The 12084-nt window shown below is 42.7% G+C and overlaps 1 protein-coding gene across 10 annotated transcripts in view; it reads left to right on the top strand.

The window, feature by feature from the left end:
* LOC106604539 (prominin-1-A) overlaps window positions 1-8563 on the top strand; it is a 111546-nt gene extending 102983 nt beyond the window's left edge. For 4 of the 10 annotated variants that reach the window (XM_014199271.2, XM_014199268.2, XM_014199272.2 and 1 more), the window contains 5 exons: window positions 2391-2414; window positions 2840-2908; window positions 4402-4505; window positions 5089-5121; window positions 6853-8563. In XM_014199271.2, coding sequence (XP_014054746.1) covers window positions 2391-2414; window positions 2840-2908; window positions 4402-4471 — 163 coding nt within the window. In that variant the 3' untranslated portion in view covers window positions 4472-4505; window positions 5089-5121; window positions 6853-8563. Of the gene's footprint in view, window positions 1-2032; window positions 2367-2390; window positions 2415-2839; window positions 2909-4401; window positions 4506-5088; window positions 5122-6852 lie in introns of those variants that run through there. The other 6 variants (XM_014199275.2, XM_014199273.2, XM_014199276.2 and 3 more) reach the window with 4 other exon arrangements.
* The last annotated feature ends 3521 nt before the right edge of the window (window positions 8564-12084 follow it).

The raw sequence follows: 12084 nt of genomic DNA, 5'->3' as shown, positions 1-12084 counted from the left end.
AATGTCCGAATAATCGTAGAGAGAATGATTTATTTCAGCTTTTATTTATTTCATCACATTCCCGGTGGGTCAGAAGTTTACATACACTCAATTAGTATTTGGTAGCATTGCCTTTAAATTGTTTAACTTGGGTGAAACGTTTTGGGTAGCCTTCCACAAGCTTCCCACAATAAGTTGGGTGAATGTTGGCCCATTCCTCCTGACAGAGCTGGTGTAACTGAGTCAGGTTTGTAGGCCTCATTGCTCTCAAACGCCTTTTAAGTTCTGCCAAGAAATGTTCAATAGGATTGAGGTCAGGGCTTTGTGATGGCCACTCCAATACCTTGACTTTGTTGTCCTTAAGCCATTTTGCCACAACTTTGGAAGTATGCTTGGGGTCATTGTCCATTTGGAAGACCCATTTGCGAACAAGCTTTAACTTCCTGACTGATGTCTTGAGATGTTGCTTCAATATATGCACATCATTTTGCTTTCTCATGATGCCATCTATTTTGTGAAGTGCACCAGTCCCTCCTGCAACAAAGCACCCCCACAACATGATGCTGCCACCCCCATGCTTTACGTTTGGGATGGTGTTCTTCGGCTTGTAAGCCTCCCCCTTTTTCCTCCAAACATAACGAAGGTCATTATGGCCAAACAGTTCTATTTTTGTTTCATCAGACCAGAGGACTTTTCTCAAAAAGTACGATCTTTGTCCCCATGTGCAGTTGCAAACCGTAGTCTGGCTTTTTTATGGCGGTTTTGGAGCAGTGGCTTCCTTGCTGAGCGGCCTTTCAGGTTATGTCGATATAGGACTCGTTTTACTGTGGACATACTGTAGATACTTTTGTACCTGTTTCCTCCAGCATCTTCACAAGGTCTTTTGCTGTTGTTCTGGGATTGATTTGCACTTTTCACACCAAAGTTCGTTCATCTCTAGGAAACAGAACGCGTCTTCTTCCTGAGCGGTATGACGGCTGCGTGGTCCCATGGTGTTTATACTTACGTACTATTGTTTGTACAGATGAACGTGGTACCTTCAGGCATTTGGAAATTGCTCCCAAGGATGAACCAGACTTGTGGAGGTCCACAATTTCTTTCTGAGGTCTTGGCTGATTTCTTTTGATTTTCCCATGATGTCAAGCAAAGAGGAACTGAGTTTGAAGGTAGGCCTTGAAATACATCCACAGGTACACCTCCAATTGACTCAAATTATGTAAATTAGCCTATCAGAAGCTTCTAAAGCCATGACATCATTTTCTGGAATTTCCCAAGCTGTTTAAAGGCACAGTCAACTTAGTTTATGTAAACTTCTGACCCACTGGAATTGTGATACAGTGAATTATAAGTGAAATAATCTGTCTGTAAACAATTGTTGGAAAAATTATCTGTGTCACGCACAAAGTAGATGTCCTAACCGACTTGCCAAAACTATAGTTTGTTAACAAGAAATGTGTGGAGTGGTTGAAAAACAAGTTTTAATTACTCCAACCTAAGTGTATGTAAACTTCCGACTTCCACTGTAGCTGAGGTTTGGAAGTTCCCTGCTGTTAATTTGTAGTGCAACCCAGTGATTAGGTTGATGTATGGGGATCCTTATTACAGCCTTCTTCCCTGCCAATGGCCCACCACACCTATCACTTTCCCCACGCCTATTTGGTTAAAGAGGCCATACAGTTGATTTGAGGCTTTTGCGCCCCGCCTCGAAAATAATCAAGGGCAAACACAGCCTTTTAAGACCCTTATTATACGTGTTAAAGAGACTGAAATGGGGAGGAGTCAGTGGTAATTAACACAATTTGATTCAGTCCCACAACCGACAAGTTAAAAACGAGGTTATAGAATTGCTTCTGTGCTGTGGTGCTAGCTACTCCTTTCTTTCTTGTTTACTATCTTTCCCCCCTCTTCTGTCTATTACTTTACCGTCGTAACTTAGTAGTACATAGTAGTAACTTAGTAGTAAGTAGTATTAATAGGAGTAGCAAGTTACAGTAACTTAACTCTTTCTACTGCTTCATTCTCTCTCTTTGTCTCGCTCTCTTTTCCCTTGCAGTTCATCTGTTTCTGGAACTTGGCATTTTACTTTGTGATAACCATTCCTACTATTTCCATATTCTTCATCCTTATTTTTCATTTAATTTCTCTCTGTCAAGCACTTTGCACTGTAAGAAAACAAACAGCGTATTAAGAGTTGTGGAATGCTATTCATGTTGTTTTATGCATCCTTCAGTCGCCCTCGCCTCGCCCAGGCACTTACAGTAGTGAATAAATGCCATAGACAAGTCACCAAGTGTCTTGATCAACGACGTGTATCGATGTCACCTGATCAGTACTATTGTGTCCAAAACCTTCTAGTGCATTTCTATTACCGAGCATCTCATTAACATTTTTGCTTTTTTGTATCTTTGTAGCATTGAGACAATTCCCATGAAAACGTAAGATTCATTTTACCCATTTTACCTCTCCTTTCTCCTTCCAGTATATCTCATTGGTACATCTGCGCTTTTCTGTGGATTTTGTACATAGATTTCATGGTGCTGGTTTTATGTTTTTGCTATGAAATGCATCTCTTGGTGGATCATTTGGATTTCCTTTGTGTGCTATCTTGAAGAAATGACCCTTGTTGATCATTAAGGGCTCTTACAACCATTATCTTACAAAAGCAAAATTCCACCTCTGTTTTTGTAAGTTAAGATGTAAGATAAAATGCTGTGGTTTATACATTCACAACTTTCTATATGGAAACATTTGTTTACGTCTAGAATCCTACTCCTATTTAGAGAAAATACTTTTATTGCCGAGGGTTGATAGCATGCCATGTCTCTTACCTCATGTTTTTTTATGCAATGTTTTGTTTCAGTATGGAAATTGGTAATAATGGTTATCATAATGAGTGTTTACAAGGTATCCAAAACCCTGTAATGACAAGGTAAACTAAATACAAAGCAGGCCTACGGAAATAATCAATTTGCATGGCATGTTTCAGGGAGGGATGGGGGCAGGGGCAGCATGTTGGCCTGGGGGCAGTCAGTCACTCAGTGGGATGGTTCAATAAGGTGGATGGGACACTGCATGCCCTAGGGGTTTGGCTAGCCCCTCAGACACATCTGGAGGTCAGCTGGACTCTTTCTGCTTTGTTGCGGCTCCAGCATTGGGAGGTTGTGAGCAAGGTAGCTAGGCCACTGTTTACGGCTTGTGTGTTTTGGGTTCGGCATGACCTTTGGAGCATTACTAACTTACCCACTGCATGCTCTGTGCATGATGACTTGATCAAGTGACATAAAATTCCTTGCATGTCTTGTCTTCTTTAGAATTGGGCAAACTGCTGTGAATGTACACGTGATCCTTTTGCTCAAAGAGAGGCTAAAAGAGAGGCAAGCATGTCTGCTTTTATGTGGTACTGAGACAACTGCTCATGTGACTAACTTCTTCTAACAACCTCTAACGGCATGGTTTTCATTGAAATGTACAAAAGACATCTCTTTGGACAGCCAAAATGTTTAAACTATAACAGTGTCCAGACACAGAGAGCATCTCCACAGAATGACTGAAAAGGGAAAAGAACAATAACCAACCTGCCACCTAGGGTTTGTCTTATTACAACTGACCCAATAATCACCAATTCACCATGGTAGGCTTGTCTTATTACAACCGACCCAATAATCAGCAATTCACCATGGTAGGCTTGTCTTATTACAACCGACCCAATAATCAGCAATTCACCATGGTTGGCTTGTCTTATTACAACCGACCCAACAATCAGCAATTCACCATGGTTGGCTTGTCTTATTACAACCGACCCAACAATCAGCAATTCACCATGGTTGGCTTGTCTTATTACAACCGACCCAACAATCAGCAATTCACCATGGTTGGCTTGTCTTATTACAACCGACCCAATAATCACCAATTCACCATGGTTGGCTTGTCTTATTACAACCAACTCAATAATCAGCAATTCACCATGGTTGGCTTGTCTTATTACAACCAACTCAATAATCACCAATTCACCATGGTTGGCTTGTCTTATTACAACCAACTCAATAATCAGCAATTCACCATGGTTGGCTTGTCGTATTACAACCGACCTATTAATCAGCAATTCACCATGGTTGGCTTGTCTCTAAAAGTCAATAGAAAATCATTTTGGATAGAGTGGTTATTATTCCTCTAGTTCAGTGCATATGCAGCATGTGTATGGTGACTGCATGCATCATGCCATCCCTGGTTGGCCTCAAGCCCTCAGCAAGTGTCAATGGAGTGGTTCTGCTCTCTGTGTGTTGGGAAACGCCTGCCCCGGTGCTCTCGTCAAGTGAAGGACCTGGAAGCAAGAGGCAGGGCCTTACAAAATGGTCGACCCTCGAATGTTCCCTTTTCCTGCTATTGATGTTGTCCCCCATCTCTGTACCCCTGTGCCTCTAGCATCCCTGCCTATGACACTATGACTAGGTTCCCAAGGGCCTCAGCTCCCCCTAGGCATATCGACTGGTGAGAGAAGGCCGGGCTTTTTGACCGGCTCCAGAAAGGTACTGAGAACCACTGATCACTGGGACGACGTCTCTCCATCCACCTCCTCAGCATTATCCTCCCTGCCTTGTTCTCTCTTCATGCCATAACCTGCTGGTTGTCTGCATAGTATTGCCACTCTGAAAAAACTCCAGAGCTTCCACAGTCTCTTCTCTCTTGTCTCATCCTTTGCCTGACACTATCATTTTTTTATTCTTTATTTTTCTTATGCTACCCCCTCTTCACAGCTTGTTTTAGAGCTTGCATGTCTGCTTCACTGACTTTGCAGAAAGTCTAAACGGTGTGGATTGCTGTTTTTGGAATCACTTATAAACCTTAAACCACATATGGTTTGATGGTATTTGTGTCTAACCACTTGTAAATTTACTGTAGACCAGACCCGCTGTGTGTGTTTGCTATTCCTATTCACTTATACAGTTTAAGACAAAGTCTCACTTCTCTCATTTAAAAACTCACATTTCATTGCTTTCATTTCTCCCTTGAGTCTCGCAATGGCAAAAGCAATAAGCTTCTGAATTATCCAATTAAATCTGATGCAATTAAATGTAAATATTTTCTGATACAGTATCTTCTCTTCTACAGGGCCATCGGAAACTGGAACTGAAACACTAGATTGTACGTTTCCACTATATGTTTTATATACTGTTAGTCTTTTCTACGATCACTTTTAGCATAGAAATATACCACGTTATTGGCTATCCATGTATAAATATACCATATTATTGGCTATCCGTGTAGAAATATTCCACGTTATTGGCTATCCGTGGAGAAACATACCACGTTATTGGCTATCCATGTAGAAATATACCACGTTATTGGCTATCCGTGTAGAAATATCCCACGTTATTGGCTATCCGTGCAGAAACATACCACGTTATTGGCTATCCATGTAGAAATATACCACGTTATTGGCTATCCGTGTAGAAATATTCCACGTTATTGGCTATCCGTGGAGAAACATACCACGTTATTGGCTATCCATGTAGAAATATACCACGTTATTGGCTATCCGTGTAGAAATATACCACGTTATTGGCTATCCGTGCAGAAACATACCACGTTATTGGCTATCCATGGAGAAACATACCACGTTATTGGCTATCCGTGTAGAAATATACCACGTTATTGGCTATCCATGTATTAATATACCACGTTATTGGCTATCCATGTAGAAATATACCACGTTATTGGCTATCCATGTATTAATATACCACGTTATTGGCTATCCATGTATTAATATACCACGTTATTGGCTATCCATGTAGAAACATACCACGTTATTGGCTATCCATGTAGAAACATACCACGTTATTGGCTATCCGTGTAGAAACATACCACGTTATTGGCCATCCATGTATTAATATACCACGTTATTGGCCATCCATGTATTAATATACCACGTTATTGGCTATCCATGTAGAAACATACCACGTTATTGGCTATCCATGTATTAATATACCACGTTATTGGCCATCCATGTATTAATATACCACGTTATTGGCTATCCATGTAGAAACATACCACGTTATTTGCTATCCATGTATTAATATACCACGTTATTGGCTATCCGTGTAGAAACATACCACGTTATTGGCTATCCATGTAGAAACACACCACGTTATTGGCTATCCATGTATTAATATACCACGTTATTGGCTATCCGTGTAGAAATATACAACGTTATTGGCTATCCATGTATTAATATACCACGTTATTGGCTATCCATGTAGAAATATACAACGTTATTGGCTATCCATGTATTAATATACCACGTTATTGGCTATCCATGTAGAAATATACAACGTTATTGGCTATCCATGTATTAATATACCACGTTATTGGCTATCCATGTAGAAATATACAACGTTATTGGCTATCCATGTAGAAACATACCACGTTATTGGCTATCCATGTAGAAACATACCACGTTATTGGCTATCCATGTATTAATATACCACGTTATTGGCTATCCATGTAGAAACATACCACGTTATTGGCTATCCATGTAGAAACGTACCACGTTATTGGCTATCCATGTAGAAACATACCACGTTATTGGCTATCCATGTATTAATATACCACGTTATTGGCTATCCATGTAGAAACATACCACGTTATTGGCTATCCATGTAGAAACGTACCACGTTATTGGCTATCCATGTATTAATATACCACGTTATTGGCTATCCATGTAGAAACATACCACGTTATTGGCTATCCATGTAGAAATATACAACGTTATTGGCTATCCATGTATTAATATTCCACGTTATTGGCTATCCATGTAGATTATTTTACATCAGTGCATTATTACTCCGTGTTGAATTATATTTCATCTATTTTTAGGACCCCATCCACTTCCCACCCCTTGAACAAGACAAAGCTCAGAAAAAATGTCCTTACTGGCAGAAGCAGCCCCTAACAAGAAGCTGGTGTCTTTTGTATGTGTTCACCTGGCCCTCTCTTCCTCTATCTCCACGGATCTATTTACTGACAACATCCTCCTGCCCAGTCACAACCTCTTCTGGATATCCAGTGTCCAATAGGACCCCCTCAGACACTACACAAGGTGTTGTCATCAACTCTTCCTTTGATTTTCCCTGGGGAACAATAAGGAAGGTGTACATCTGAGACAGTGTCGGTTGACCTTCGTACTTCACCACACACAGCTGTCTGTTGTGCCTGTGTTTACATTAGTCTGAGCCGAGGCTGAGTTCAAACTGCAGACACAAAAACAATTCAGAGGGCTGTGTACTCTCAAACCTTTTGTACTTCTTCTGTGTTTTGTAAAAAGCAACTGAAAAGGTATTTTGAAGGTCATGTAGAGCTGTTACAAGAACATTGCCATTTCTTCTCATAGTTGAATGATGTTTTACTAACAGATGAGGAGAGATGTTTGAAACACAACCTCGGTGTAGAAACAGACTTGAAGGTCGTAGATCGTAGGCCTATATGTTTGTGCTTGAATAATATAAGGACAATTACAAAATAGCATGACTTTTGTATGTTTGCAACATTAGAAGACAGACAGAGGTTGTTATCCTTGCTGAGGCATACTGACAGATGACTGTTAGACCTGTTTAACCATAGCATTTTGACTGATGACCACCATTTTGTAAGATATGAGGAAATATCTCATATCAGTGCATAACAGGTGGAATATCACATGAACCTGAACAGAAATGTCAGGAGACTATAACATTCCTTAGTTCATTAATTTATTAACAATAATGCAGAGTATCATGTTGAGTAAACTAACACGGCATGTTAATCAAGATATTTTTTAGGCTATTGTAGTGGTCAAACCTTAAAGTGGAGAACTGCTATTTGAAGCCAAATTCTATTCTTACTGTAGGTCTCAGGTCTTTAGTTGTTTAACAGTTATGCATAATATATTGTTTCAATATTATCATTTTTTATCCCACAATAGCTATTGGTACCTATGGAACTACAGAAGGGTAAATATATTGAAGAGTTGTTTGTATATAAGAGATGTATTGCTGAAAGTGAATGATGACACCGGATGGATTATGCTGATAAACATGAACATACTGTACTGTACATGCCACCACGATAATATCACCCATCTGTTCTCACTTGTTTACAGGTTATGTTCCTTCTCCCCCACTGTCTGCCTCATAAAGATGGGGGTCATTAGCCTACTTAACTACCATGTGCTGTCAATCAAATGGCATTAACCCAGTAGAGGTTTGTTGATGAGAGGAGTGAGGACTTCTTAATGGTTTGCATAACTGATCTTGCCCATTGCATCTCGGACAGAGGCTTCACTTCCCAATAACTATTACTTAAGTACATGCCTGCAGACTGCTTACCTGTGTATGATTATTACATCACACGCTATTTTACTGAGTGCTTAAGACAGACATTTTGTATGCACCATCTGGTTAGATAGTGGGTGCAATGTTTACTGGTTGTTTTAAGGGTAAAACTGTCATGTTGGCACTGGACAGTGGGGCACTGCTGGTGCCCACTGTAAATGAGTGTCCATGATGGTGATCTGAAAGTGTATAAATTGTGAATAAAACATTCAATTTCATTCTTGTACACAATTATTTTTTTAAATGTGTCTCACCAAGTGACCGCTGGAGAAACCAAACATTCTCGAATTGAAAAAACACAGGTTACGGGAAGTGTTTCAGGGCAAGGGGTCTCCTATTTTGGACACCATGTCCTTTGTCTTATGTAAAATGTTATCTACATATGATCAGGAACATTTGACATGAGGCAGTGGGCTGACACATTTGAGATATTACCAAAAAGACCACAGTCTTATATGTTTCCATTGTCGGATATAGAACATGGCGTACTCCATTACGTACACGCTATTTTGAAATGGAGATTATCATCTTTTCCAATGGGCTAGGAGGACTTGACGTTTTTCACAGTCATTTGACACCCACACCTACATCTGTGGAGACCAGATATACATTTTCTAGTCCGCACATAGCACATGACCATTTCTCCCTCACCCTAAATGTGCAACTGGTTAAAGAAGATTGGGTAATGCGTTTATACTTTAGAGGGAGTCATTGGATACTTTCAAGCTGATTTTATTTAAAATCTTAGGGAATTGTATTTTGATTCTTAACCGTAGCTAGGGTTGCAAAGCTACTGGTAATTTACGAAAGTTACTGGAATCTTCTATAATTTTGTTTTTAACAGAAAATCTATGGTAATCTATCGTAACTTTGGTCATTTATACTTGATTAACTTTTAACAATTATATATAGTATTCATTTTTTATATCTGGGTCCATATTGTCCATGAGTTTCTAGTAGAGAGACCATATTGTTCAAAAGAAAATAGCCAAATTAATGAAAAAGCATCTAATCAACAATGGCATTATTTTCAATTAACTCTGCAACTCTTTCAACTACAGAAGCCACTTTTCTTCACAACTTTACATTTACATCTACATTACATTACATTTAAGTCATTTAGCAGACGCTCTTATCCAGAGCGACTTACAAATTGGTGCATTCACCTTATGATATCCAGTGGAACAACCACTTTACAATAGTGCATCTAAATATTTTAAGGGGGGGGTTAGAAGGATTACTTTATCCTATCCTAGGTATTCCTTAAAGAGGTGGGGTTTCAGGTGTCTCCGGAAGGTGGTGATTGACTCCGCTGTCCTGGCGTCGTGAGGGAGCTTGTTCCACCATTGGGGTGCCAGAGCAGCGAACAGTTTTGACTGGGCTGAGCGGGAACTGTGCTTCCTCAGAGGTAGGGAGGCGAGCAGGCCAGAGGTGGATGAACGCAGTGCCCTTGTTTGGGTGTAGGGCCTGATCAGAGCCTGAAGGTACGGAAGTGCCGTTCCCCTCACAGCTCCGTAGGCAAGCACCATGGTCTTGTAGCGGATGCGAGCTTCAACTGGAAGCCAGTGGAGAGAGCGGAGGAGCGGGGTGACGTGAGAGAACTTGGGAAGGTTGAACACCAGACGGGCTGCGGCGTTCTGGATGAGTTGTAGGGGTTTAATGGCACAGGCAGGGAGCCCAGCCAACAGCGAGTTGCAGTAATCCAGACGGGAGATGACAAGTGCCTGGATTAGGACCTGCGCCGCTTCCTGTGTGAGGCAGGGTCGTACTCTGCGAATGTTGTAGAGCATGAACCTACAGGATCGGGTCAGCGCCTTGATGTTAGTGGAGAACGACAGGGTGTTGTCCAGGGTCACGCCAAGGTTCTTAGCACTCTGGGATGAGGACACAAGGGAGTTGTCAACCGTGATGGCGAGATCATGGAACGGGCAGTCCTTCCCCGGGAGGAAGAGCAGCTCCGTCTTGCCGAGGTTCAGCTTGAGGTGGTGATCCGTCATCCACACTGATATTTCTGCCAGACATGCAGAGATGCGATTCGCCACCTGGTTATCAGAAGGGGGAAAGGAGAAGATTAATTGTGTGTCGTCTGCATAGCAATGATAGGAGAGACCATGTGAGGATATGACAGAGCCAAGTGACTTGGTGTATAGCGAGAATAGGAGAGGGCCTAGAACAGAGCCCTGGGGGACACCAGTAGTGAGAGCACGTGGTGCGGAGACAGATTCTCGCCACGCCACCTGGTAGGAGCGACCTGTCAGGTAGGACGCAATCCAAGCGTGGGCCGCGCCGGAGATGCCCAACTCGGAGGGTGGAGAGGAGGATCTGATGGTTCACAGTATCAAAGGCAGCAGATAGGTCTAGGAGGATGAGAGCAGAGGAGAGAGAGTTAGCTTTAGCAGTGCGGAGAGCCTCCGTGACACAGAGAAGAGCAGTCTCAGTTGAATGACCAGTCTTGAAACCTGACTGATTTGGATCAAGAAGGTCATTCTGAGAGAGATAGCAGGAGAGCTGGCCAAGGACGGCACGCTCATGAGTTTTGGAGAGAAAAGAAAGAAGGGATACTGGTCTGTAGTTGTTGACATCAGAGGGATCGAGTGTAGTTTTTTTCAGAAGGGGTGCAACTCTCGCTCTCTTGAAGACGGAAGGAACGTAGCCAGCGGTCAAGGATGAGTTGATGAGCGAGGTGAGGTAAGGGAGAAGGTCTCCGGAAATGGTCTGGAGAAGAGAGGAGGGGATAGGGTCAAGCGGGCAGGTTGTTGGGCGGCTGGCCGTCACAAGACGCGAGATTTCATCTGGAGAGAGAGGGGAGAAAGAGGTCAAAGCACAGGGTAGGGCAGTGTGAGCAGGACCAGCGGTGTCGTTTGACTTAGCAAACGAGGATCGGATGTCGTCGACCTTCTTTTCAAAATGGTTGACGAAGTCATCCGCAGAGAGGGAGGAGGGGGGGGGAGGATTCAGGAGGGAGGAGAAGGTGGCAAAGAGCTTCCTAGGGTTAGAGGCAGATGCTTGGAATTTAGAGTGGTAGAAAGTGGCTTTAGCAGCAGCGACAGAAGAGGAAAATGTAGAGAGGAGGGAGTGAAAGGATGCCAGGTCCGCAGGAGGCGAGTTTTCCTCCATTTCCGCTCGGCTGCCCGGAGCCCTGTTCTGTGAGCTCGCAATGAGTCGTCGAGCCACGGAGCAGGAGGGGAGGACCGAGCCGGCCTGGAGGATAGGGGACATAGAGAATCAAAGGATGCAGAAAGGGAGGAGAGGAGGGTTGAGGAGGCAGAATCAGGGGATAGGTTGGAGAATGTTTGAGTAGAGGGAAGAGATGATAGGATGGAAGAGGAGAGAGTAGCGGGAGAGAGAAAGCGAAGGTTGGGACGGCGCAATACCATCCGAGTAGGGGCAGAGTGAGAAGTGTTGGATGAGAGCGAGAGGGAAAAGGGTACAAGGTAGTGGTCGGAGACTTGGAGGGGAGTTGCAATGAGATTAGTGGAAGAACAGCATCTAGTAAAGATGAGGTCAAGCGTATTGCCTGCCTTGTGAGTAGGGGGGAAGGTGAGAGGGTGAGGTCAAAAGAGGAGAGGAGTGGAAAGAAGGAGGCAGAGAGGAATGAGTCAAAGGTAGACGTGGGGAGGTTAAAGTCACCCAGAACTGTGAGCGGTGAGCCATCCTCAGGAAAGGAACTTATCAAGACGTCAAGCTCATTGATGAACTCTCCAAGGGAACCTGGAGGGCGATAAATGATAAGGATGTT

Source organism: Salmo salar, chromosome ssa05, assembly GCF_905237065.1.
Source record: "Salmo salar chromosome ssa05, Ssal_v3.1, whole genome shotgun sequence".
Classification (NCBI taxonomy): domain Eukaryota; kingdom Metazoa; phylum Chordata; class Actinopteri; order Salmoniformes; family Salmonidae; genus Salmo; species Salmo salar.
This window is presented reverse-complemented; position numbering and strand designations above follow the sequence as displayed.